Source organism: Falco peregrinus, chromosome 3 (genome assembly GCF_023634155.1).
Source record: "Falco peregrinus isolate bFalPer1 chromosome 3, bFalPer1.pri, whole genome shotgun sequence".
Taxonomy (NCBI): domain Eukaryota; kingdom Metazoa; phylum Chordata; class Aves; order Falconiformes; family Falconidae; genus Falco; species Falco peregrinus.
Window position 1 is genome coordinate 62,415,999 of NC_073723.1, and position 26,503 is coordinate 62,442,501.

Here is a 26,503-nt window from a genome sequence, read left to right on the forward strand (position 1 = left end):
TACACAGCCCCCCAAAAGCCATTCTGTTGAGTTTTCTGTACTTGGATGGCAGAGCTACACACAAGTTACGATCCATAAAATTATATCCATAAAGTCCCTTCCAAGGGAATCCTGTGAGCAACGCCACTCCTCCCCCATATATAATTTGGCTATATGCCTAAGGAAATACATGCCATTGCAAAGGACTCAGCCAGTTCCATGGTACCTCCAGGCCCATCCTTGCCTTCCAGAAGGTTTCTGCTCTCTAGGCTATAGGCTGGGAATTCAGACCACACTGGGGCTAATGCTCCAGGGTACACTGAGCTGACACACTTTCATACAAACAACAGAACACAGGCAGGAAAGAGGTGGGAAAGTTGGCTGAAATGCATTAAGCGTCCCAAAGAATTAGGGTTAAGATGAGAAGGAGGCATTTGGTTTCAAGTGCCTTTTTAAGGGAAAAAAACGAATGAATGGGAAAATTGGCATTTGTCTTTCCAAGTCACGGTATTTGTAAGATTCCACAGAGAAGGAGCTGATCCTTCATGCCTTCCCCTCAGCTCAGCAGGACAACTGTGGACAGAGATACTGCAGACTCAAATCTCAGTCCACAGCTGGACTAAAGTTATTAAATTTATCCATTTTGGAGTGATACAAGCTTTTAAAAGTATTGCAAGTATATTTTTAGTGCTTAAAAGCCCTAGACCCTGCTTTAGTTCAGACTTGGATAACTCAGAACTGGCTAAGTGGAACTGTGCCATATTAACAAAAACACAAAAATTTGATTGTTTGGGTTGAGAAGTATTATGATAAATTTCAGCTTAACAGTTAATAACTTTTTTTGAAATATCTGAAAATGTAGACTAAGACTGGAAGTGTTTTCCTTCAGAGTGTTGCTATCACAACGCTATAATACAGGCATACACACAGTGAACGTAGGCTTGGTAGGTAAGTAGATCATTTTAACTTTTGTTTTAATGTCATCATATTTCTATAGCTCTTTAGCAGATGTCTACGTACTTTTTTTCTACCAGGTCTTGGTTTCCATAGCTTGTATTGGATCAAAGCTTTTCTGGCAATGACAAAACCAGCCCTGGTATATCTCCCACCCTCTTCTGAACATCAATGACTTCTCTTTTAAAGGAAAACTAATTTCAAACACAAATCTATTGGATGAGAAACCTCTTGAAAAAATAAGTAATTTAAAACTTGTGTGCTAATATCATCCATATAATGGACAGAGAGAAATTATGAGCCATTAATCCGGGAAGCTGCAGAGAAGAGAAAGGATAGCTTTAAGGGCTGCAAATTACATAAAAGCTTGCAAAAACTGTAAATAAAACACAAATCTTAATTCAGGGAGAACAAAATAAAAACCATATAAGCAGCAACAATAAAATTCTTTTGCTCTCAAGTGAATTAACAACCTTAAAACAGGATGTTAAATAGCATCTGCTCTATAACCTGTTTCTTTAAAGTAACCAGATAATGGAATTTTCCCTGAGACTACATGACTGGAAGCTGTTAAAGACTGGACATCCATTAAAAATGACCAAATCTCAGACATTCAAATTCTTCACATATCTGAAAGAAGGCAGCTTCCCTGAGGGGAATTTAAGTCTGAACATAAAGATTTGTGAGCTATATAGCACATTTAATCCAATAATCAAGCTTTGTACTGACTTTCTATTCCACTATTCATTCCTAGTATGCTTTCATTGCCTTAGAGGTAATAATTCCCCACTGTTATCAGTAAAAGTGATAGTAGATGTGGGTCTATTAATCCCTTGTTTACTGAGACGAAATCCATCTTCAAAAGCCTCACATGAAGAAGATTTATCCTACCAGTGGGTTTCCTCTCCGGATCCCCAAACCATTTCATTAGCCATGACACAGCTCAGCTGTGCTCTGAGTGTCTGGTGAGCACTGATATTGATGTTGCACTTTTCAGCACATCAGCAAGCTAGAAAAGCAGTGATGTAGCTGTAGTCTTTGGGGACCTTTGCTGGGACTTCCAGAGGTGATAATCTGATGAAGAAATGTGCTGAAGCAGCAACTCCAGTAAATTTCATCCCAATCAGAGAGCTGAGCATCTGGCAGAGGGAGGACCACCAGACACTATGACAAGAAGAAGGTGAAATGGGGTTAATGCTGCAGAATAAATTGCTTTAGGTCCCTGATACCTTAGCTAGTATAACTGCTTCAACATGATCTTTCCTCACCAGGAACAAGTGTCACTGCTTTGACAGCAGTAGCCTGGCTCACGTGTTAGGTAGAGAGCTAGGTAGACAGTTGCTTGTTCTGTCACTAAAACTACTGTAAATGCAGCAGGGTTATTTTCCCAAGTCTCAGCTACAGGGGCAACTCAGGGAGCATGGAGGCTTCAGGAGCTGAGGCAGCACTGCTGGGATGAGAGGATGGAGGAAGAAAAGCCACCCCAGCGCAGAAGGCTGGTTGGCACCAGGCACAGTGGTTTGCCATCCACTCCGCTTCCTCATGTACACACACATTCCCCTGCAACCGTACGGGGGAATGAAAAACAACTCATACTGAACAGCACCACCTGAGGAAGGACGCCACCCAAATTGTGCCAACAAAACTTAAAAAAAAAATTAATGGTTAGTTGGATTTTCTACTCGGAGATTAAAGGAATGAGAAAACAGGTCAAGGTTTCTAAGGGGCCATCTGGAAAGTGGGAGAGGGAGAACTGAAGGCATGTTCAGAAACATCCATGGGCACAAAGGCTTCCCCTTGCCAGAGGGTGAGCCTGGACACCTCAGCACACAGCAGGAGGCATGGCTTAACGATGTCTTTCCGCGCCAATTAGTAACCGAGGTTATTGGTTTTTCAAAGTGAGTTGGCAGAGCTGCTGAAAGGAAAGTAGCCAACAGTCCCACCTCAGAAAGTCTCACACAGGCAAAGCAGGGGAAGTGAAGGGAGGACAGCCTGCTTCCAAAACTCAGGCAGGTAGTGCAGCCCACGGACAGCCTTGGTGTCCTAAGCTCAGGTGCAAGGAGGACGGATGCATTTACGCAGCTAGGCCACTGAGTGTAAAGCTCCAGCAGAAATCATTTAGGAAAAGGAGACCACGCTCAAACCACCCCGGTGAGCATCAGCGTTTAGCGGGGTGCTGCCACCTGACCATGTGCAAGCAACCCAGTACAACTAACCATGCAACTGCCTGCCAGCTTCAGAGATTTACTTTTACCTCTTAGAATAACATATGCAGAAGAACAGAAATTGTTTTAAAGTGTAGCTTCATACTCACTTCAACTTTGAGGCAACTTGGTCTGTGATCTAAGAACCTAAGGACACAGAAGACTGAAGCCAAAAGCACCGGGTTTTATTCCAAGCCCTGGCTATCTGGGGGGGTTATGCAATTCATCTAACTTTTCTGTTAGGGAATTTTTCCACCTCTGAAAGGGAATGATGATACTTTTCAGTCACACTGGGACAGTCTGCTAGGTTCAGTGATGCATGCAGAGGATAAAGAGATTTTTCCACTTAACCAGCTGGCGGTGAAAGGGACTGAAAAAAAAATCAAAAGTGATTGATACCTAAATTAAGAGATTCTGCAGTAGAAAATATGAGCAAAGATGATATTCTTTTTTAGCAGAGAATGCACTAAGGCAGAAAGGCAAGCTATGATTCCCATTTGTTTTTAAAAAGAAAAAGACAATAAAATAGCAAGATATGGGAAAGAAGATAATGGGATAATGAACAATAAGGCTTGAGAAATGTGGGGGAAATGCCTAATTTCAAAACTGAAGTTGTATAACATAGCTGATTTTAAACTGGTTATAAACTGTACCTGATTGGTTCAGTTATTATTGGTAAGTTCCCAGCTTTAGCAAAATGAACACAAACAAGAGATTATGCACATCCGCTCTGAGGATTTAGAGAAACTGATGTAGAACACCTCTTGCACAGACAAGGACTAACTCCCCGGTGTGTGCCCCACTGAGGTTACTCAGGGCTGCCTTTGTACTGCCTCTGAGGAATGTGGGATGCTTCATTTGTCAGTGTTGATACATGGAGCTGAAAACACAAAGAACTACATAAGCGCTAAATATTTATCATCACAATTTCTGGGCACGCCAGAGTATGAAAATAAACGCTGGCAAGCAGACCTCAGGAAAACAGTAAAGACAAGCTTGTAATGCCAAGAGAAGTTTGCCGATTATAATCCATGTCTCCTGATACCACAAAGCAATAGTGATCCGAATCTGGTGGGAGAGCGGTTGATGTCTGTCTGTCTGTCTCTTTTCTGTCCTTGTCTTCAGGCACTTGCTCAATGATCATAGCATGCAGATCCGAGTTCTTGTAACAATATGAAAAGAAAATTAAAGGGTCACTTCTTCACAGTCGTCCTCTGCATGTCCACATAGGACAGTCTGTGATGGGCAGGGAGTCTGTATTCAAGTGTCAGTGTGGGAATCAGATACATGTAAACAGACACACAGTGTGTATGGGGGAGTGGAGCAATCCAGCTCTCCCTGACCATGAGCAGAGCTTCTGTTAGTGGAGCGGTGTGCTGGTGCCCGGCCGAATCAGCTGCCTAAGTGGATGCAAAAGTGGGGAGGCTCTGTTATGGGCATGATTGCATACCCAGTTCAGTCAAATCAGAATCAGCAGGCAAGTTCATCATGGCAGATCAGTACTTCTCAAATCTTTGTCACTTCCCTCTGTTCCTCTTACCCCGACATTTCAACACAGCCCAAGAAAGAGGCACCTTGGGCTATTCTTATGGTAACACACAGCTATTTAGGGGCAGGAGACAGCAAGGAAGTGGCAGTTCACCAACATTACGTCATGTGATGGCGACTGATTTTTATGTTTGCAGCTTATGCTTGGTTTCCGGATACAGCACACATGTTGCTGAGAGCGCCAAGGCTCCCTTCCCCCCGCTAACGAGAACCACCTGGGGCCAGGGCCAGCTACACGAGGCTGCCAGAGCTCACCGGTCGCAGGCACGCTGCTGCAGCAAAACACAACTTGGAAACCAGCCGGTCCCACATGCAGAAACTCATTGTTTTTGAAAGGTCTTAGCATGTCTCTCAGTTTGCATCCCTTTCAAGTCCATGGGAAGATAGAGGGATGTAAATCACCTGTGGTGCAATGCCAGTAACGTAAATAAAGTTGTACCTGCTTCTGCCAAGGCTAAATTTGGCACTTTGTGCAGGGCGGCAGTTACAGTGAATGCTGACAGCTCTACTGTGGGGATGGAGAGCCACCACCACACAGACTGCCAGGGAGGCTGGGAAGGGCTGCTCTGCCAGAGGAATTGCTACAGTTTACTTACTAGCTAATCTGTTGCTTTTTTTTTCAGAGTTTCAAACTTGCTGTAATCCTGCCACAAACAAGAACTGGCTGATTTTGAAGAACTGCAGTATGCAGCAAAAAGAGATAGGTATTGATAGCCACCGAAAGACCAGAAAGGGCTGCAAATTCTCCCTAGTAAAGCTGGGTAAGTTTACAGTGACTTTCCTGTTGCCACCACTGGACTTCCACTAAAACCTGAGCTAATCATTGTAAATCAAAGTTGAGTACAACTCTGCTATAAAGTAAGCACAGCACCGACATTTGTTACATGTCCACTGATGAGTGAATCTCCAAGGAATCCATCCGAGTGAGCACTGAAAGAGGTGAATTCACTTTGGATGAATCTCTGAATGCCCGTGTGGCAGATACTAAGCTGGAAATCTCACAACAGTGAGTAGTTTTTAAACATTTCCAAAGCCTTATCGCTACAGCTCGCTGGTAATTCCACCACTGGTTCTCCTATCACATTTGAATATTCCAGACAGTGCTATCAGAATCATCAAAAGTGTGAAAATCTAACCAGTAAAAAAATGTACTAACCTTTTTCAGTCTTGGAAAAGGTTAAATGTGTAATGAAATTCTGAGTGGGATTCACTAAACAGAACTCTTTCTTTCTCAGTCATCTTCAGCAGTTTCTGATACAAACCACACTAGCTTGTTCCAGTGAAGTAAGACGCTAAAAGGGAACTAAAGAATATGCAAGGCTTGTTAAGAACATGTAGACCTTCCTCTAAGGAAGGAGAAACAAATGGAATGGAGAAGGTTAGAAGATTTCTATGAACCTTCCAGTACTCCTTGGTTCACCTACATTTTCAACTCTTCTGCCATGCTGTCATGAATTCTGATAACTGTCCACTCACCAGCCACAGCTATAGTTGTGAATATTTTTGGACACCAGATATACATTATTAGGTAGTTAATAAAAAAATAAAGACTCTGATGATTTGTTCAGCTGATAGCAAATGAACTGTTTACTGCCTAGTATGGAAACACCTCCTAGCATAATATTGAGAAACTCACTTTGTGGGGTGCACAAAATCCTGGGACAAAACATCGTTTGCAGAATAACACAATTCAAGAGAAGACTTAGAATCACAGAAAAAACAGCCCAGGTTGGAAGGGTCCTCAAAAGATCATCTCATGCAACCATTCATGGGAAAGGAAGCCCAGATGAGCCCACCTGCCCTGGGCTACCCCATAGTTTAGAAGGAGATTACCATAACAGCAAAGATGATTACTGTCTTTTGTCAATGGGAGTCTGAACTTGCATTTCTAAGCTGTTAACAGAATCATTCACTTCCTTTGCAAAATAATTTTTAATAGATAATGAAGCTGAAGATTAAGTTCTAAGAAAGCACATAGTCTAAAGTCTTCTAAGTAGAATTAAGTCTCCTAAGATGTGGTACATCTTGCTGCTAATATGAAACTCAGCTGTAACTTCCGTAAGAATAAAGTCAATTAGTTAATTTCTCTTCCTCTGCAGGAAAGAAATTTTGGCTCTAATCTGGTCATCATGACAAATTAGGTGGCTAGTCCAGTACGGTTTGGAGCATGCTCTGCAACTACGAAGTATGCTTTTGCTGATAAAGGATGATTGAAACGAAGAAGGGCAGTATATGTACCCAGAGGTCTCTGCCCTGTCAGTTGGTGCTGGAGTACCACAGCGGTAAGTGGCTAAAAAGATATGGCAGAAGGCACGAAAGCTGTTGCAGCCGGGCAGCTCCATGTGGGATACACAAATGAACTTCAGACAGCCCGTCTTGTAGAATGCTGGCTTATGACCTGGTTACAAGGTGACTCCAAAAACCTCAGAAATTTATACGGGATTAAGATAAGTATATAAGTAAGTATATCTGGCACCTTGAGACAGGTGCCAGATGGTCTGCAGCAAGGACCCGCAGTGGCTGCAGCTCAGGTGAAACACGTTGCCCAGCTCCTGGCTCCCGTGGAGCTACAAAAGCAGCACAAGGTCAGTGCCTTGCCCTGCAGAGACGCAAGACACCGCCAACAAGGTAAAATGTCGGCTCTTCTGCTGAGATTTTATTAGCACACTTAGCCTCTAATTTTAAAAAAATAATAAAAAATTATAGCTGGATGTCCTACCCTTATCTGACAACTCCAGGAATATTTTTAAGACTGTGCTTAAGCATTTATTACCTGTATAAACAGAGAATTTGGGCTACAAATTTTTAATCTAGATCAAAGCTTTCAGGGAAGCCAAATGGAGAATTTTGGACTGTAATCTCAGAAAAATCCGAAAATGAACTGGATATTCTGATTCTACCATCTGTAGCAAATATCAATATAACACTCCCTCCAAAATGAAAACAGTCATTTAAGCAAGCTTATTCCTCATCATTGGAAAACCTATTTAAAAAGTCCTGCTTAAAGAGATTTAGAGGCATCTTTAGATGAAAAATTTCCTGTTGAAAAGACAACCTTAGATTAGACTTCCCCACTGAGGAGATTGCAACAAAGCAATCAGCTGTGTAATTCCAAATTCCCATTCACTTAAACATGTGAAATAACGTACCACTGTGAAGCAGATGACATTCCCTGGACTCCTAGGTTTGCCTCACTTTATTAGGGTGATGCCTTCCCATAGATTAAACCATTTATATTTAAGCTACTTTGAACACTACTTCCCTGACAACTACAAGCAATACAAGATAGACCTAAAACTCTCTGAAAGGATATAGATTTTAATTTAGATCGGACTACTGGATTTTTAAACAAATACGTTTATAAGCACGGTTTTGGACAGTAGTAACTTTACTGACTCAAAATAAACTTCATACCACTGCACTGATCCTATTTTTCATGTTGGCATGGCCTTATCATTGCCCCAATTACATCCTTTTGCCAAAATAAACAACATCAGGAAGAAAGGAGTCAGCAATCTGAAAAATGGTGAACACATTATTGCATATTTTTTCAGGCTGCGACACTGTGTACATAATTTCTAAAGTAATTTTAGCTCATTGACTTTTTTTTATTAACTCAGGTGAAAAGAATTTTATGGCAGAAATATATTTTCCAAATTTTGCTTTAAATGGATACTTCTTGCTTTTGTTTTCCCATCTCTGTAAATCATCAGTTCTGCAATGTGGCAGCAAGCCAGCACAGAAAATACCTATTAAATGAAGTTATAAATGAGTGTGAACATTTTATTTCATAGATATCAGTTCGTAATTATCCAGTGTTAATTTATGCAACTAGTTAACTGCCTTGAACAACTGCTGCTCCCTTCTCCACTGTGGGCTGGTCTAGAGAAGAAAAGCTGTTAGTGGCAGAGGCACCTTCATGCAGGCTCTGCTGCTAGTGTTCCTGCCCCTGCCACATCAGCTATACTTAAGACTTTTCAGTACCCTACACATTTTTAAATCTGCAGATCCTAGCGTGCACGGGATGACATTTCAGTGTGTATTTGTGTTTATGCCACTTCTATCTGCACATCGCAGAACCAGATCGCCACACCAGATCTGAAACTTTGTAGAAGATAAATACCTCATGTTTGCTAATAAGTACTATGGCGAATACACAAGGCTATGTTACCACAGTATCCTATTCTGGAGGGAAGTACTTTGCTTGCAAAATCCCGTAAGGTTTCATGTAATGTAAATTCACCAGGTTTCGGACTATCCCTTGCAATAAAACTGCTTCCTTCTGGGGACAAGCGTTCCTCACTTCTTAAAATCACAAGTGCCAAATTTTGAGTTGAAGCATTCTTAAAAGGAAGGAGCAGCACATGGATGATGCAGATCTTAGCTGAAAGATACTGTTGAGAACATTCCAGCTTGTCTGGGTATAGTTTAACTTCATTTAGTCTGAAATCAATCGATACAGTGGCAAGCTGAATGCATTACTATCCAGAGACAACGCATTTTTTATTGATCAGAAACAACTTGTGTATTTCTTGTCAACTTGAGAACTCAAACCCAGAAATACCAACATTAGCAGCTTTCTAAAACACCAGTCTCACACCATGCAAAGAAAAATAATATCCACCAGCAGCCTAACAGGAGTAGTTTTCACATCTGCCCTTGCATTTTATAAGAGCTTAACCTGGGGATCAAGCCCTCAAAAGTACAGAGAAATAAAAGCCCTTTTTTCTGTGTGTTTCAGCTCCCCTTCATATGTGGATAAAGGTCATTTTGTAACAGCGCTAAAGCGAAGACATGCAAATACCTGCTGTGTTTTTTTATACAGAGTTTAGTGCAACTAAGTAAGGAGATTTCATTCAACTCAGTAAGTATGAGAACGATCTGCTGTTCTCCTCTTGCAAAACATCAAACGGTATATTCTGGGTGAGAATAGCAGAGAAGAATTTGGAGAATCTGATTTTTTTTTCTCAGCATATAATTTACCCATGCAAGCCACCCACTAGTATTAATGGGAATTCTGCATATTTAGCTCTGCTTCAATCCAAGATGGTACATAAAATAGCAAGTTATCAAATTTCTTCTAGGATGAAAAATGCAAAAATAATTTCTCTGCACCATTCCATTACATGCATTTCTCATTTTCCTCCTCTAGCCACTGCTTATATGCCAATCTGACTCCAATCATTAAAAATCGTATTAGTGGCTTTTCCTCACACTCAGATTTGCACTTCCAAGCACTGATAGCACCTGTCTTGATGCTCTTCAAACACATCTCCCTGAAAGTAGATCAAAGTAAATCCACAGCAGAAAGAACTGCAATTAAAGAAACAAGGAAGATACATTTACTCCAGCTTCCCTTGAGTTGTCATTGGTGTTTTGTATTTTCAAACCTAACTGCCTATGTAATTTAGAACATCAGTCCCCCACATGATATCATGTGTAAAAGGCAAAGTACCCAACAGTACCTGTTCAAGACAAAGTCTGCAAGAAGACAGCATCATTTTTCTGCTTACAAAAAAGTCAGTACATACTCCAAAGTCCAACACTGGGACTTTTTGTACTGCAAGCTCTGAAGGTGCTTTTTCCTTCTACAGTGAAGCAGAGGCAACTTACTTGCAAGTAGATTTTTTTAATTTCAAAAAATTAGTGCCTAAGTGGCATATTTGTATTGAATGAAATTTTATCATAAAATGTGGAATTTACAAAAAAATAGCTAAATGCAGAAAGTAAGCTTCAGACTAAATTAACTGAAAAATAAAGTACATAAAATTAAAGTAATTTAAAATCACTAGGAACACATTAAAAAGAAAAAAAGGGACTTTTACAAATGTTGCATATGAAAAGAGTCTCGTGTATTCTAGCAAAATGGTATGAAACACACACTTCCTCTCCTTCAGAAAATGTTATTGCTGTCTGGGGATAAAAAATTTTGAGATTATATCCTTATAGCCAAATAGCTGAGAATTTGGAACCCATGTTTTCTTTCTTAATACAAGGAGAAAGCAATATAAAGGTTTTAGGAAAGTCGTGTGCGTTTTACCTAGTTGGTACTAGAAGTCCCCCGTTCTCCCACACTGACCTCTAGGTGGCGCAGAAGAACCTAAACGAAGCCGACCTTGTCCAGTTTTCAGGTAATGTTTATGCCCTCCCGACCAGCCCCCCTCAAATCAGCAATTCCAACATCACAAAACACACGCCTGTTAACCTGTGCTAAATAAAATGTCAAAAAAAGTGCTAAAGTAACACCTTCTGTAGCTAGGCAGCTCATTTTTACTGCTTTTAATGATGCATTGAATTATAAATCATTGATTGATTCTCCACAGTACATCTAACACCCTTTCACCTTCAACTTAGAATACTTAAAGGGAACAACAGGCTTACTAGAAATAAAATTTACATTTACTTTAATGTAAGGATTACTACAGCACTAAAAACACATACCGTAAGAAACTATTTGCAATCGCAATCCAGCAGGAAAAAAGCAGTAATGAGTAAAATACAACTATGACTTCATCTTATTTTAGATTAGAGTATGTAAAAAAATAAAGGGTCAGTGAAATCACATCCCATCAATATTTACTGCAGCAGTAACTAGAAATGCTGCTTTTTGACTTAAGTGAGGTAGCTGTTGGTATGAACGTAAGACCAGCATGTTCTGCACGACCAGAGATAATTTTTATATTAACAATCTAATATTATGCACAGCATGTGCAGTACCACAGCAGCCCTCAGTCGCTGCACTGAGGCACCACACATGCCTTTTGCCCCAGTTAAGACACTATGACAACAGACCTCAGAGCACTTCTTTTCCTCTACCAAAAAATGTGCATGTGTACACTGCCTTTGCATCGATGTTGCCACCTACTTCCTTCATCTCCTGTCTCAGCCAAATCATTTGCACTCACACCTGAGGATGACTAAAACCAAAATCCCATTCCCATTTCTAACCTGCCCCAGCTCTCTGCATACAACCGCCCAGGCAGGACTGTCACCATGCTATCTTTCAAAACCATTCAGCCTGAAATGCTTCAACTCTTCCAAGACTGAACACAAAGTTATGCATAACATTTACCAAAGCATTATGTGGAAGATCATTTGCATCAACATGTGATAATGGAGCACGGCAACATGTGCCCACAGTTAAAAAGGAAAGGAATTTCCCTCACCTGGCATAGAAATCTTTTGGTGGAACAACCTCCTGAAAGAACTGTAGCTGGTACAGATAAAGTCCAATCAAGTGCCCCGCACTGAATATAGCCATTAACACACACAGACAGCTGAATATCAGCGGATCAAATGCTTGGCAACAGGACCACCATGTGCATAGCCCCAGAAATACAAAGAAATAAACAGCTGAGGTCAAAGATGGCACCATCATACCTGTAAAATAAAAACATGGAGGGTTGGAAAAGTATGGGAAATATCAGCATTTGTTAAACATTGTCTGAAAAGAAGTGCATTAAACAATTTAAACGAATTACTGTTTATGCTAATTATTACAATTAGCTCTTAATACTGCTATTAGTTCTGAGACTATAAGAGAAGGATCTTATTTTCGTTCACTTATGCCATACCTTAGCACTTAGTACACAACCACTCTCCAGACCTTCCTCTGAGATGAAATCTTCTCTTTGTAAAGACGTTTCACAAGCCATAGAAACATGGCTGCAGGGCCAGCCAATAGTGCCTGAAAGCACTGGTGTATTAGACTTCAAAATGAATTTTCAGTGCAAGATGCTAAAATGGCATGATGGATGAACAGTGAAAAGCCCTCTCATATAAACCGTGAGATATCCTGAGTTATTAAAACCAAAAAAGCCCATGATGCATATGTTGAAAACAAGAGATCTAGATAAAATCTAGAGAATGTTCAGTAAATGTTTTATTTTTTAAAAAATGTTTAACTCTTAGAAACTTGTAATTTACATATGACAAAGACCCTGCTGTCTCACATATGTATAATGTTTTTGCTCTTGCACATGCAGCAGAGTATTTCACTTATGAAAACATCTAACTGGTGAAGGAGACTCGATGCTCTGCAGGTATTCTACAAAAATAAGTGAGGAAGCAGGTATGACATACATGTCTAAGAGTGGCAACCATGAGAAAATGACATACGAGAGCTTACATCCAGCACAGAAGTTCAGTGGAGTCTCCAAAGTAACAGTACCGAAGCCAACAGGAACACTAGCCTCAATTTATTTTTAAGTGTTTTACTAGTGCATGTCTAGGAGCCACTTTCCTCAGGACAGACCTGCAGGCTCCTGGTGGCCCCCTGCCTCCGGTATGCCCACTGGCCCTGCAGCTGGGCCACCCACCCTGGCAGGAGGACCTTGCATCCTGCCTGGTGCTGCCTTGCTGTGCTTTTTAGGGGCAGCGCTCTGGGGGTCAGTCCCCAGTTGGACTGAATTCAGGCACTGTAAGGACTTTTACCCACAGTCATTTCGCCTGAGCTTCACCATCAGATCTTTCATACTGTGCTTGAGACCAAGTCTTTAGCCTAGGGTACTCTGTCTCTGCTCCAGCATATAACTTGCTGGTGTTTCTGTAGGCCCACAGATTTAAAAGGATGCCAGGACCACAGGGATCATCTGTTCCAACTGCCTTCATGATGGGGGCTATAAAACTTCCCCCAGCAATTTCTGCCTCAAGCCCATAACTATTTTATTTCTTCTTTCAGAGAGATACTTTGTCTTTATTTAAACACTTTAGGAGAAGGAGAATCCACTCTACCCATTAGTAAGTTTATTATATCATGGGAAATTACTCTGGCTGTGAAAAATTCAAAATTTATTTCTGGCCTGAAATTGCCTTGGTTTACCACTTAACTATTGGCTCATATTATAAATTATACTAGATTAGATGTCCGTTAAAAAAATGGAGGCATTTTGTACCTTTGTCAGTACTTCAAGGCTGCAGTCAAATCACCATTCATCTTTTTATGTTTTTTTTTTTTTTCTTGGCACAGTGAGGAAGGAAGTATTTAACTAATTAAGCTCAAAGTCTCTTTCTGGAACACAGGCTTTCCAGACCTCAAGTCCTTTTTTTGTAACTCTCTTCCAAATACCTCCTGGCTCTCCATGTAGGCTGGAGTTCTGCAGACAGGCTGGTCACCACCACTCAGAAGAAACTGTCCCCTGCCACTGCTGCATGATCCTTCTGCTTCATCCTCACACACGGTGATGCCTACCCATGCAACTTCTGAATGGCTTCAGGCTTTTTTTTTATTATTATTTTATTTGTTTTAATGCATCACTCTTCCCTGACATCAGGCCCATGGTGATCCACATAACATATTTGCCACCCCTTTTTGGATTTATTATTTTGCATTTGGCTACATGTAAGGCTGTCAGCTAATCTTACCTTACTGAAAGATATGCCTTACTAAAAGGGCCACACCTGATCAGCTTTTGTAATTCAATATGAAATATTTTTTATACTATTGTATTACCTTCATATACTAGTATACTCGTGTGTTAACTACACACTTGGTACTTACACTTTATATCTAAAGACTCCATTCAAACGTGTGTAGGCAGATAAATGCTAATTTACAATTGCATGATCCAATTTTGCATTCATTACTTACAACCTACAGTGATTTTGTACACTTCCATTCTAGCTGTAGCTGCTTACGTGGTACTAAATCAAATGTCTTATAAAAAGGTTGGCTATATCATAGCAAGACCTCTATTTTTTTCAACCACTTCAAAACACAACATAAATCCGCTTATCCCTCTTTTTATACCCTACATGGTCAACCTATTAAATCTTTCCTGGGGTTTTGGTTGTCTTTGGGTTTTTTTTTTTTGTTTGTTTGTTTTAAGGCTATGTGAATACAGATACTTTTTGCAGTTGGAAGCAATAGAACCAAATCTATGAATTCACATTGTTGGTTTTTTTTTTATATATATAATATATAGTCACTTACAACATGCAACTATTTGGTTGTAACAGCAACTGTGAAAGTTGTAAATAGAATGAAAGGGCCACACAGTATTAGTACAAAAAAATTAAGCCACTCAGCATATCCCAATGCCTGCCAAAAAGTTAATTTAAATAAAATCAGTAGCAATTCCTTTTCCCTTAAAAATTTCCATTATTCCCACAGGTGCCAAAGCGCTGATAAGTCATTTGTTAAATGCATAATCTAATGAGCTCTGAAGGAAATTTTTCAAATGCACCAACCTGCTGAACCAAGTAAAATTGTAACAACAACTTTTCCAGTGGTGATTATCATGTTGCCAATAAACTCCCTCAGTTTGGATGCTAGGGAGGCGATTCTACGCAGCAGTTTTAATTTCATGGTTTCCTCAAATTCTGCTTCACCACAGTCTTCATCATCCAGATCCTCTTCATATATCAAAGCATCATCTGGCTCTAACTTTTCTCTTACAGCCTGAAGGAGAAGGGGGGAAGAGAACAAGAATGCAAAAGAGAGACAGGGACACAAAGCAATTTGACATTAAAAACCATGCGTATCTTATTCAACAATGAAGTCTTCTAGTCTTTGACTACGTGCAGGTAACAAGAGAGTTAAGAAAGATGTACTAAAGCTAGAGTTGTACATTGATGGCTCCTGCTTCAGATCTGTCACTAGTAGAAAACGATGTTAAGCATTGTCTCTTAGAAAGACTGCAGTCCTACGTGTGCATTGACAGGTTGCTTGTTCATTTTTACATGAAATTTGGTTTGGTTTGTTCAGCTTTCTTTCCATCTTTCTACTACCTGTTAAACTCCTCTTTGGCTCAGTGGCTTCAAGTATAATCTCCAGCCACTAAACACAAGTGCCTTCCCGTTGATACTCCTCAACAAATCTCAAACCCCTTCCCCATGAACCCTTTCTTGGACTTTAAATACCGAACCTAGAATGCGGCAGGTAGGAGTGATCTGAGACAGGGTAACAAGGGGTGAAATAAATAGACAGGTAGCTCACTGGTGAATGAAGGGCAGTTTAGGAGAGAAAAAACACACTAAGCAGAAGCTCAGGAAGAGAATAAGAAATGGAGAAAAAGTGAGCAAGAGAGAAGTAGTGAAAGCTTGGATGATCTGCAACAATTTAGCATTGAAAATGAGACCAGTGGCTGAGAACTACACAGCGGAAAAAGGAAAAGAAGGAAACATGTAAAGGCCCCTCGTACTTGAGCAGTTTGTTAGGATTTGGCAGTGGCCTTCACCAGCAAGTCTCCATCGTATCTTGGAGACCAGAAGACATACACAGCTATTGAGTGATGCAGACTAAATCATCAGCCCATGGTGAGAATCTGCAGGATTAGCAAGAGGCCCACCCAAAGATACAATTTATGGAAAAATTAGTCATTCACAGACACATAGGGGCATGTGTGTTTTTTTTTTTTTTTTAAAAAAAGTTATAGTTTTGAGCCAGGTTCTCACTTAGTGTAATACAGCATAGCTTCTTTGGCACTAATCTGAACTTGTATTAGCTAACACCAGTTCTGGCCAAGCAGTATCTCTGTGTGTGAAAGTAAGAAAGAGAGAGTATTGGTATTTTTTTATCAGAATAGCAGTTTTATATTTATTGGTGACCTTTGGCAGCAAAAAAATTCCACACCAATAGATAAGATTGCATTAGGGACGGCTGAACTCTCAGTCTACTTAACCAGATTCTTCAGTACCATTTCGTTATGTGGATTCCCAAAGGAACAAAATTCCCTGTGGACTCCTTCATTTCACCTCTAAGCTTGGTGCCGACTTTCTCCTGTTACTTCGGAGCATTAACACTGTTGTGAATGCCCAGAAAAAGCCTGCTTATTCTCAAGAGTACCTATTTTACAGACAATGAAATACGTATTAAATACAGCAGGGCTGATCTGGGAAATCTGCCTTCCTCTTGGACATATTTGGCTATTTCACTAGCTATACCCATTATAAATGGCATATACTAGCACTTCAATTGCTTCGTTATTGTCACCTTCGTTATTGTTCACTTATACAGCTCTCAGCAAAATAATGGAAAGGAGATGGCAGCCCAAACATGCACTCATCACATTTTGAGCCATGCAGCACAAAAAGGTATTCTGTCTGTTCATCACTGCTGCTCACATCCGATCTCCTACCTAAACAGGAGCTGCTTAAATATTCAGAAACGATGCTGACAGCAGCCTGAATGACACATTAGGCTCTTCTGCCACAGCTGTTTCCATGAGAAAGCCACACCAAGGGCAAAAGTTACGATCGTTTCTGCTTGTGCTGTAATTGCTAGATGAATCTACCCCTCCTCTAGTGCTGTTGGGCACAATCCTGCTCCTCCTGGAATGGCTGTAGTGCTCTGTGCTTTGTGCTTTGTATGACCAGTGAACAGCAAAAACTTCAATAGTGTTCATATCCCAAACAAAAGAGAATGAGTGAGACTGCTGGACAATTAAAGGTTATGAAAAATGGCACACCTACTATACATGGGTCTATGTGAAGGAGATCCTTATTTCTTCAACTAATGTTTTCAATTTTCTGAAGAAAATATGCATTAAAATGTTGAATCATTTACAGAAAATGTGTAGGAATAATTTCAAAATAAATATTATTCCATGGGAAACTGTCAGGACTCATACCTCTGTGAATACCACGAATCTATGTTGAACGTGAAGACAAGAGTCACACATTTATTACAGCTTTAGCTAAACGGCAGTTCTCTCTAAATTGCTGAGATGGCACTTACATACATATGTAGGAACAGGAAATATAAGTCTGCAGAGTCACAAAAGTAAACAATAAAATGCTATCCATTCAGAAGCAGAAAAGGTTCTTGAGGGGAAAATGAACAAGATGAATATTTTAAGTGTAAATTGGAGGAAAATAAACAATACCTTCAAACAACAAAATAAAAATGAGGACACAGAAGTAAGAAAACCACATAAAAACAATCCCATGAAAGGTGGGACTTGATATCCTTTTCTGTCTCTTCCCCCTACCTGCCTCCCTCACATCAGGTGCCAAATGCCCAATTTCACACCTTTATCTCCTCAAAATGGGTGTTTGGATTTTCCTGTCATGATAACTAGAACCATAATTTTTTAACTTGACCAGGCTAATCACTCTTGCTTCATTGATTTGAAGGACTTTTAGGCTACATTTTGTCTTAAGAGTTCAGTATTAATAATCTAGTACTGACACATATGACACAGCACTCCCAGGGAGAAGCACTAGGGAATAGGATATTTTACTGGACCAAGATAAAGCTGAGAAGGAGATGATGGTCCAAAATTTCCATGGACTGAGGCTTACACACTTCATGCATAGCAAAAAGCTTGCAATGTTGATAAAGAAGTTAACTTTCCTTGTATTTTCACTTTTATTTATATATGAAAATACGAATTCCAAGTTCTACATAAAAGTTAGGACCTCACAAATGCTCATGGGAAATGCAGAACAACCTACTTCTGGTGTTACTGAGGTCACTGGCTGTTGGAAAGAAAACATCAGCACTCTGAACCTCAGCAAACACCAAAGTGATTTCCCAGGTTTTCCTTCTAAAACTACAAAAGTCTGTTTGGAGTTGAGGTTCCTCAACTACTCTCCTCAGTTTAAGACAAGTTAGTGAATGGGAAAACCTGATCATCAACAGAACCATACTCTACAGTCCCAGAAATTTTTCCAGAACACGTGCATAAGCCTTTGCAATTTTCAGCACATCCTGAACTATCAATGACATGGCTGTGCAAGGATTGCACGGTTTCAGAGACCAGGGCTTTGCACCAGCACGCATCCTGGAAGAGGTGGGTTAGTTTCCGTATCTCTCTCTTCCCTATCTGCAAGTGTTTTTAAGGATGATACCTTATTCTGTCTACTTCCCAGTGGTGACATTCATGACCCAGTTGATGATTATTTCAGTGAAAACACTATGACAACTAAACAACTACAGGTTTGATATTTTTTTGTATACAAACATATCTGTTTGTAATCCAGTATCCAAGGTGAAGTCAAGTAGCTGAAAGACCATGTTCCTTTCCTGAAGTAGCTGAAAGGCCATGTTCCAGGGTATGTCAAAAAGACAAACTTTGGATTCACAGCCCACCAGCTGGATTATCTGGGACGGCCCAATCCAGTTTTGCACATTGAGCAGTTCAAATTGCTGAAGGCAAGCAAACAGTGAACAAATTTTACATCCAACATGGTGATAATGTGCCTGTTGTTTTAACACTTTCTGATGATTAAATAGCCATGCAAGTACACACTCATCACAGAACACCATTACTTCAGCCTGACTGTTTTGCAAAGCTCTTTTTACTACGTGGATTAGTCTAAAGCTACAAACCCATGCTACATAGGCTACAGTTAAAAAAATACTTTTACTTCCATAATAAATTACTTATTATGCAATTACAGGATCCCTGTAGATGCTGATTAAATCAAATAAACTTCTCCATTCAAGGCGTATAGAGCATTTGTGAAGCCATAGACATGTGTTTCCATGACCTTTGCTCTGCAGAGCAGGGCCCCAGGACTTTTTATAAACAAACTAAATGCATTTTAGGTTTTTCAGCAATTGTGTAGAAGTCCCAGGAGTATTTATTGTACACTTTTTTAAACTGCCAAATTGAGATAGAGAACAGGCAAGGAAACAGTACAGTCTCTGTGGCAGCTATGGCAGCTACTATTGTGGCCAGGGCCAGAATGTCCATTAATACTGGGGGCTGCTTTATTAACATCTAACTTTTAAATGTTTCATCTGGTACAGTATAAACACTACTACACAAAGATATCCTCTAGTCCCAGAGATGTATTTACTAACAGGAAGCCTTAACTACAACCTAAACCCCATTCTTCCTTCAGAACACTCCTTGCTTTGTACTTACATTTAGTGGTATTTTGTCTGTAAACACAAATTTGCTCATTTATTGACTTTTTGATTCTAGAGAGGACACAACTTCAAAAATTCAAATAATGAAAGCAAAAAAAAATTAAGTAATCACGATTGTTACAACTAAAGATATACAAGTATCAGAATGGACACAACTCCCATCCCTGCAAATGCATTGCATTAATTACTGGGACCTCTCAAGCATGCACTGCTAAGCTCACAAGAATAAGAACTCATGACTGTTCAGGTGCTTCCTCCTTCCATTTGGCTCAGAAACGCTGCACAAATAATGTCTTTTGCACTATTTTGACATTTCCTCCCAGCCAGAACCAGGAAACAAACAGAGGAGAGTGACAAAATAAAAAAGAAGCCTGAGAAAAACATAGTTACATGAAGTTCACTGTTCTTAACATGTTGCCTCTAGAATTTGTAACAAAGGTTACGTGGATCCTGCTGTGTCTGGTCAATTTATCTATGTATTATGTAAGCATTTAAAAAGTCATAGAGATGCAGTAATGAGCCTCATTATCAAACAATGTCAAGATGACACTGTGTTTTCCAAGGGTCTCAATTGCAGGTGGCAGAAATGCAACCTGAAAATATATTGCATGGCACTACTGCCATGCTCCTAAGGCAACCTGCTCGTCATGTGGTTGTGCTCTGCAAGTACTTCTGTGAAGGACAGCCTCAAGCAACCTCCAGAGGAGAAGTGTGTGAGTTTTGTTGCAGGGCTCACCCCAGCACCCAGCCACTTCCCAGAGCCTGCTCCTTCTTGGGACCGCCTGCAGCCTTACCAAAACAGCTACAGGTACACAGGTTTGGAACAATGGCAGAGTCATACATCATGGTAGATGATGTTATGTATTGCTGGTGATACCAGTGAAGTACTTTCATGATCTGGATTAGCTTGAAGGTGTGTAGTTTGGCTTGCAGAAAAGACAGGTGCACCCACTTTGCAAGGAGACAAAAGCGAGCAAGTCGCAATGTAGACCGCATGGTCTGACCTGGCAATTTTAATCAATCTTCACAAGAACTACTCTAGCTGTAGCATCCCATACATCAGCACAGTCTTCTAACACCTGCTCCTGACAGCCACACCAGTTTCTTTAAAGTCCCCTGGATTGTCTTTATGCTGCCCTGCAGTCTGCATGCCCCCAGGCACACACTCATGGCTCCCTGGTGACACTGTTACTGCAAAACCATGATTCTCTCTGGCAGAATTAAGTTACCAGTTTCTGTAACTATTTCTTTACCTCTAATCAGAGATCCTATTTTTATTCCTTAGCTGTGATAGAGTAGCACAGGTACAATTTATTAGACACCTTTTATAAGTCTGTTCAAGCTGTTACTATGCCTAACTTTCTGAACTTCCTTTTCATTTAAAAAAACAACTTAATGAACAGTTTGGCTCATGAGTCATCCGAGATAAGCTATTTGATTCAACTGTGCCAGCAGAACTATAGAAATAGACTCTCTCTCTACTATCACTTTCCTTTAGTTTGATTGCCTCTGTAGTGCCGAAGCTGGTGTAGTCAATCTAGATGGAACATCCCATAACATGAATGAGTTCTTAGTTTTAAGCTTGCTCTAAAAGCCTTCTTCCGCCCCCGCACCCCCCCGCCAAAAAAAAAAAGAAAAAAAAAAGGTCTTTAACCTTTACCATTAGAAATGAAATAGCTACATAAGTAGGAGGAATTCATTACATACCTGCCTTTAGGAGCACCACATATATATGTGCATACATAAATGTATATAGAAAAAATAATTAAAATAATACAATATTCTTTAGACAGACCCAGCTGTAAGTACAAAAGCTGGAGAAGAAATTCAACTGCTACTTGTTTTATCATCGAAGGAACTGCAAGCCCTTAATGCAATATAAATGATAAAACTATAAACGTAGTTTTAACCTGCAGTCAATATTAAACTATGTTAAAGTAATAATTTATTGAATTTCCAATTCTGCAACAAAGTGAAGAGGTCCACAGTTGTTCTGAAAGTATCAGCATGTGAGAAGCAGATTTCCCTGCTTTTTCTGCCACAGGCTAGATGCTAAAATTTCCACATAAACGATGCCCACATGTAACTGAACTTGAGCTCTACAGAAATGGGGCTGCCTAGCAAAAGTACCTTCTGCAAGGCTTTCTTGTGTGAGATACATGTGGTGCTCAAAGGGAGCTCAGACGGGTCTACAGAAAGCCAAGGTGACCGCCACTCTACACGTGTCATGTGTAGGGGGTGTGCATGGAGGGAGGGCTGCATGCTGCAAGCCAGACTAGAAAAAGAAAACTGGGTAACTTTCAGGGGAAGACCCTGATAAATGAGCTAGGCTAATCAAGTGTTGAGACAATTGCAATGGTCATTTGGTAAGTGTGACATAAATGAGATAGAAATATTTTTTAATTTAAACAATAATGTAAAATTTTTATTACTTGAATCACTGAAAAGAAAAATCCTAAATTAAGTCCTATAGATCTTAATAAAAAGTTTCATCACTGATAGATCTCAAGTGTGCTAAAGCTTGGGTTAAGGCCTACACATCAGGGATGCATCATCAGAAACAACTTTCGGTGCGTTTGCAGTGTTTGACAGTAACAAATGACATACACTTCCACAGTAAAATCTCCTGTGGGAGAGTTATTTGTTACAAAAAGGGATCAGCTATTTACTGGAAGCACATAGGGACAGAGGCATTCAGTGACATAGAGGAAATGAAAAATAAATTAATAAAGACAAGCACAGTTCTGAAGCAGGATAACAGGAAGACAACTCATTAAATCCTGTATACAATAGATATTGTAGTGAGAGGGCCAAAGATTATTTCACTTCCCAGTGTACTATTGCACCTGAGCAAACAGCAAGTGATTTCAGCACAAGACCCAGTTGGCCAATATGGAAATACAGCATCACATTTTGACTTCAAAAATCTGTCAGGCATACAAACCAAATGCAAAAGAGAGGGAAATTCACAGACAGAGTTCAGTGGTTTGGCCTCAGATGATTAAACATGTTTTTTAGCAAAAAGGAAATAGGAAGAGCTGGGTTATGACTACAAGGCACAATGCAGTAGAAACTCTAAATGACCTAGCGTAGATATGTGAAGCAGCACAGCATCCATATGGACTAACTCCTGGACCAAGAGACAGATGCACTGTACCATTATCCATCTTCCTAAGGACAATAAATAGCCCAACCATGGTGCTGTGGTATTTGCAGTATTGCCTCAGCTCATACCAAAGTGGCTTGGGTACTTCTCCAGTACCACCCTGAAAAGCCACAAATTACTGGGATGAACAGCAGAATGGGACATCCAATCTACAAGAGGATCCAAAATTACTTGACTTCTTTTGTCTTGAAGAGCAACCTTTAAAGAAATATGGGGGGTTTTCCTCCAAAAATACCTGAGAAATAAATGCTAGAGAAGGAAACAGTGTATTGAAGCAAAAGAGCAGAATAACTAAATGGGTTATAATGCAGTTATGAATACATGTACAATAAAAATTAGACATTCTCTAACCACCAGAAAAGCAAAATTACAGAACAGGGTCCTTTCAGGAGCAACGGGATCAAGAAAAATTGCCCTGTTTTCAAGATGGTGCTTCCTACCTTCCAGAGGGAATTGTGTGATACAGCTGCCTGCAGTAGCAGCAGACTGAATCCTGCGATCCAAGAGATTCCTTCTTGTACTGTTATTCACCATTTATACTGTCTAAGGGCAATTGGATTCTAGGATTTTCATCTCCTAATTAACACTTCTGTATCTCAAAATTTGGAATGGAGGACTGTTAGAAGAGCAAACCAGTAACCCCAGTGAAGAGCTGCCACAAGAAGAATTTCATCATGTCATGTTTTTAACCAAACAGGACAGGTGGATGCTAAGTTTCACGCTGAACAGGCTAACAACGTTTGGTAATACATAATGTATTGCTTTATGTAACATTATGTAGCTGAGGCACTGCTGTAGTATAATTATGTATTTGTGTTAAGACTTATCCAAAGACATGTGCATCAAAACAAGAAGCTAATGTAACTTGTAAACTTTTGACCCTTGTTAAGATGAGATGCATTAGAATTGTTACTGAGGGAGGCAGCTGGGTAAGGTCTGGCAAACTTCACCACTACAAACATCACAAGCAAAGCGATAAGGGAGCCTCACCTACTCTTTTTAAACCAAGAAATAAGGTAGTAAATCCTACTTACATGATGTTCAAAGCACACTAAGAGCAACTGGGTTTGGACCGGTCAAGACCAAAGAAATATTTATAACCAGTTAGAAAAATTAAGCCAATGCTGTGCTAAACAGAGATGACATAAGAAGAAAATATATGAATAAAAGACGTGTCATCAGGAAGATAAAAGAAGCCAAGAAGTTCCAACCCTCTCTAAGAAGTCCTTTTTCCTTCTTTATCACCTGTAGAATTTTCTGAAGTGAAGCAAACACTGAAGGAGAAAAAATTGCATATGGGAAGAAGGTATTTAGAGAAATCAGGGCCAAAGACTCCCACATCAGTGAGAGCTAATCAATCAGTGAATGTTTGATACTGGTAAAATAAAACTAAATTTAGATAAACACAAATCATCTCCGGAAAAATATACTCATCACAGCCTTAAAGAAAACTGGAACGGTTATCTAGACAGGGTCATGGACACCAGTGCAAACAGCTCACAGGACATCTCTGCATCTGAAGGCAAGAAAAATGACAAGGTGCTAGCAAATACAAGGACTTCATTACTTACAGGGGGCTTATAAGAAAGATGGGAATAGACTTTCTAGCAGAGCCTGTAGGGATAGGACAAGGGGTAATGGTTTTAAGCTGAAAGAGGGTAGATTTAGATTAGATATTAGGAAGAAAATCTTTATTGTAAGGGTGGTGAAACACTGGACCAGGTTGCCCACAGAAGCCGTGGATGCCCCATCCCTGGAAGTGTTCAAGGCCAGGCTGGATGGGGCTTTGAGCAACCTGGTCTAGTGGAAGGTGTCCCTGACCATGGCAGAAACTAGATGATCTTTAAAGTCCCTTTCAACCCAAACCACTCTATGATTCTATGACTGGGACATCAGACCTTTCTCAGACCTGCGCTCTAAGCTGAACTCATTATGCATATTACACAGGTCATCCAGGTAGGTGATATGCTAGTGGAATTATCCAACCCAACGATCTCTAACAATGAATGTCATAATACCATTTTTAAAATCAACAATAAGACCTTGCCTGAAGTGCTGAGACGTTGATATTCCCTGTAGCTCAAGAAAATACTGCAGAACTATAGCTGGTTCAGAAAAAAGTAATGAAAATTACAAAAGAAACTGAAAAAAGAACAGGGATTGCTTACCTTTAAAAGGAAAAATATGCAAGATAATAAATACATTTGATTTCCCTTATACCATCTCATTCTGGTTTATAACATGTAATACAAGGGACCTTCCATAAAATTAAAGAGTGTTAAATTTAAAATAAAATCAGAGAGCACTTATTAAATTGGGGAAGTCCTTGTTTCATGATGGCACTGAAGCCAAGAAATTAATGAGGTTTTAAAAGGGACTGGATAATTACATGTTTAACAAGATTATCCAGAGTAGCTATAATTAAAACCAACATTTTTTGGAAGGGATTTGAAACCACATGTTTAAGGATTAAAGCCAGTTTTTGACTAGGAGAGATCAGGATAAATTGTTACATTGGAGATGGGGAAAAAAAGAATATTCCTTTACTTCCTTACTGTCCTGATCCAGAAGGTACCAACTAGTTTCAGGATGAGGATACTGGTCTAAATGTGCAATTTCTAGATTAGGAAGTCCTTGGACAAGGCAGGATACCTGCATAGCTCTCAGAACCTATCCATTCTGTCCTGTATGTATTGCAGTTACACTGGGACAGCTGGACCAAACGAGAGCTCTTGAGGTACTACGTGCCCAATGTAGGCGTAGGACAAATAGCCCTGTCACTGTTTAGAAAGACAAAGCTAGGTAACCGAGCATTTTTACTGCTCCTATTTGCCAAGGGACACAAAAGCCGAGAGACAGATGAAGTAACAGACTCGAGGACACAAACCAAGTTTGTGGCCAAAGTGAGAACCATGCTGGTCTTCCTGACTCCAGTCCAGTATCTTGACTTCAAGCCAAGGTCTCCTCACATTCTTCCCAAACTTTAGTTTATTTTAAAACATTTTCCTCTTTTTTTTTTTTTTCCTTTTTTTCTTTTTTTTTTTCTTTCCTTCTTTTTGAGCTCCCATACAAATCTCTCCCTTCCACAGAAAAGACAAGGGGTGGAGGCTCTGGGATCAAGCTTTCCTCAGATTATGGGATGAAGTACAGACCCAGTGGTCTCATTTGCTTTCTAGAAGAACGTGGATGAGAAACAAGCTCAAATGGGCAAGGCATCAAGTGCCGTGGGAGGAAGTTGCATTGAAGACTACAACTGTATATTTCAATTAAGATCAACACCTCTTCTAAAGTTTAAGTTGTGCAGTCTCAGAAGGATTTTCCTCCCCACCACCGTCACTTACAATATTAGGCAATTCATCCAGAGCCTCAAGAAAAAGCTACTTCCTTTCTAATACCTATCAGACTGTATACACCGTATCTACATTTTGGCATATAAACCACCATCTGCACCAAATCAAAAATGTCATACTTTCAGCTGCAGCTGGGAGTTAACTGTTCTTTCTTATTTTCTTCCACCTTTTACACCTTGTGACTGGCATTGTGCTTTTCGGCATTTGCAATCTGGGCCTGTCTCCAGCTGAATTCACCTGCTTTAAATTTTCTGAGCCCTAATAAAAAAGGCCTGCAGACACGTTTTCTCCAAGTGTGCAACCATTTAGGGGTGGTAATGAGTTGGACTGCAGCCTGGTATCTGGCAGACCTTCCTACTTCATGACTCACTGTTAATTAAAACCACACTCTTTGCTTATTCCTGGGATAACGTTACTTACAAATAATTGAAAGTCTCACTGCCTTATAGCCTCCTGCCCCAGTTCTGTTTAGAGAACACACATT

At 40.0% G+C, this 26,503-nt stretch overlaps 1 protein-coding gene across 15 annotated transcripts in view; it reads right to left on the bottom strand.

Moving 5' to 3' along the window:
* Window positions 1–26,503, bottom strand: part of PIEZO2 (piezo type mechanosensitive ion channel component 2) — a 314,952-nt gene that overhangs the window by 112,631 nt on the left and 175,818 nt on the right. For all 15 annotated transcript variants that reach the window (XM_055799791.1, XM_055799795.1, XM_055799802.1 and 12 more), the window contains exons 6-7: window positions 14,874–15,084; window positions 11,852–12,065 (exon numbers count right to left, since the gene is read on the bottom strand). In XM_055799791.1, coding sequence (XP_055655766.1) covers window positions 11,852–12,065; window positions 14,874–15,084 — 425 coding nt within the window. The remainder of the gene's footprint in view (window positions 1–11,851; window positions 12,066–14,873; window positions 15,085–26,503) is intronic.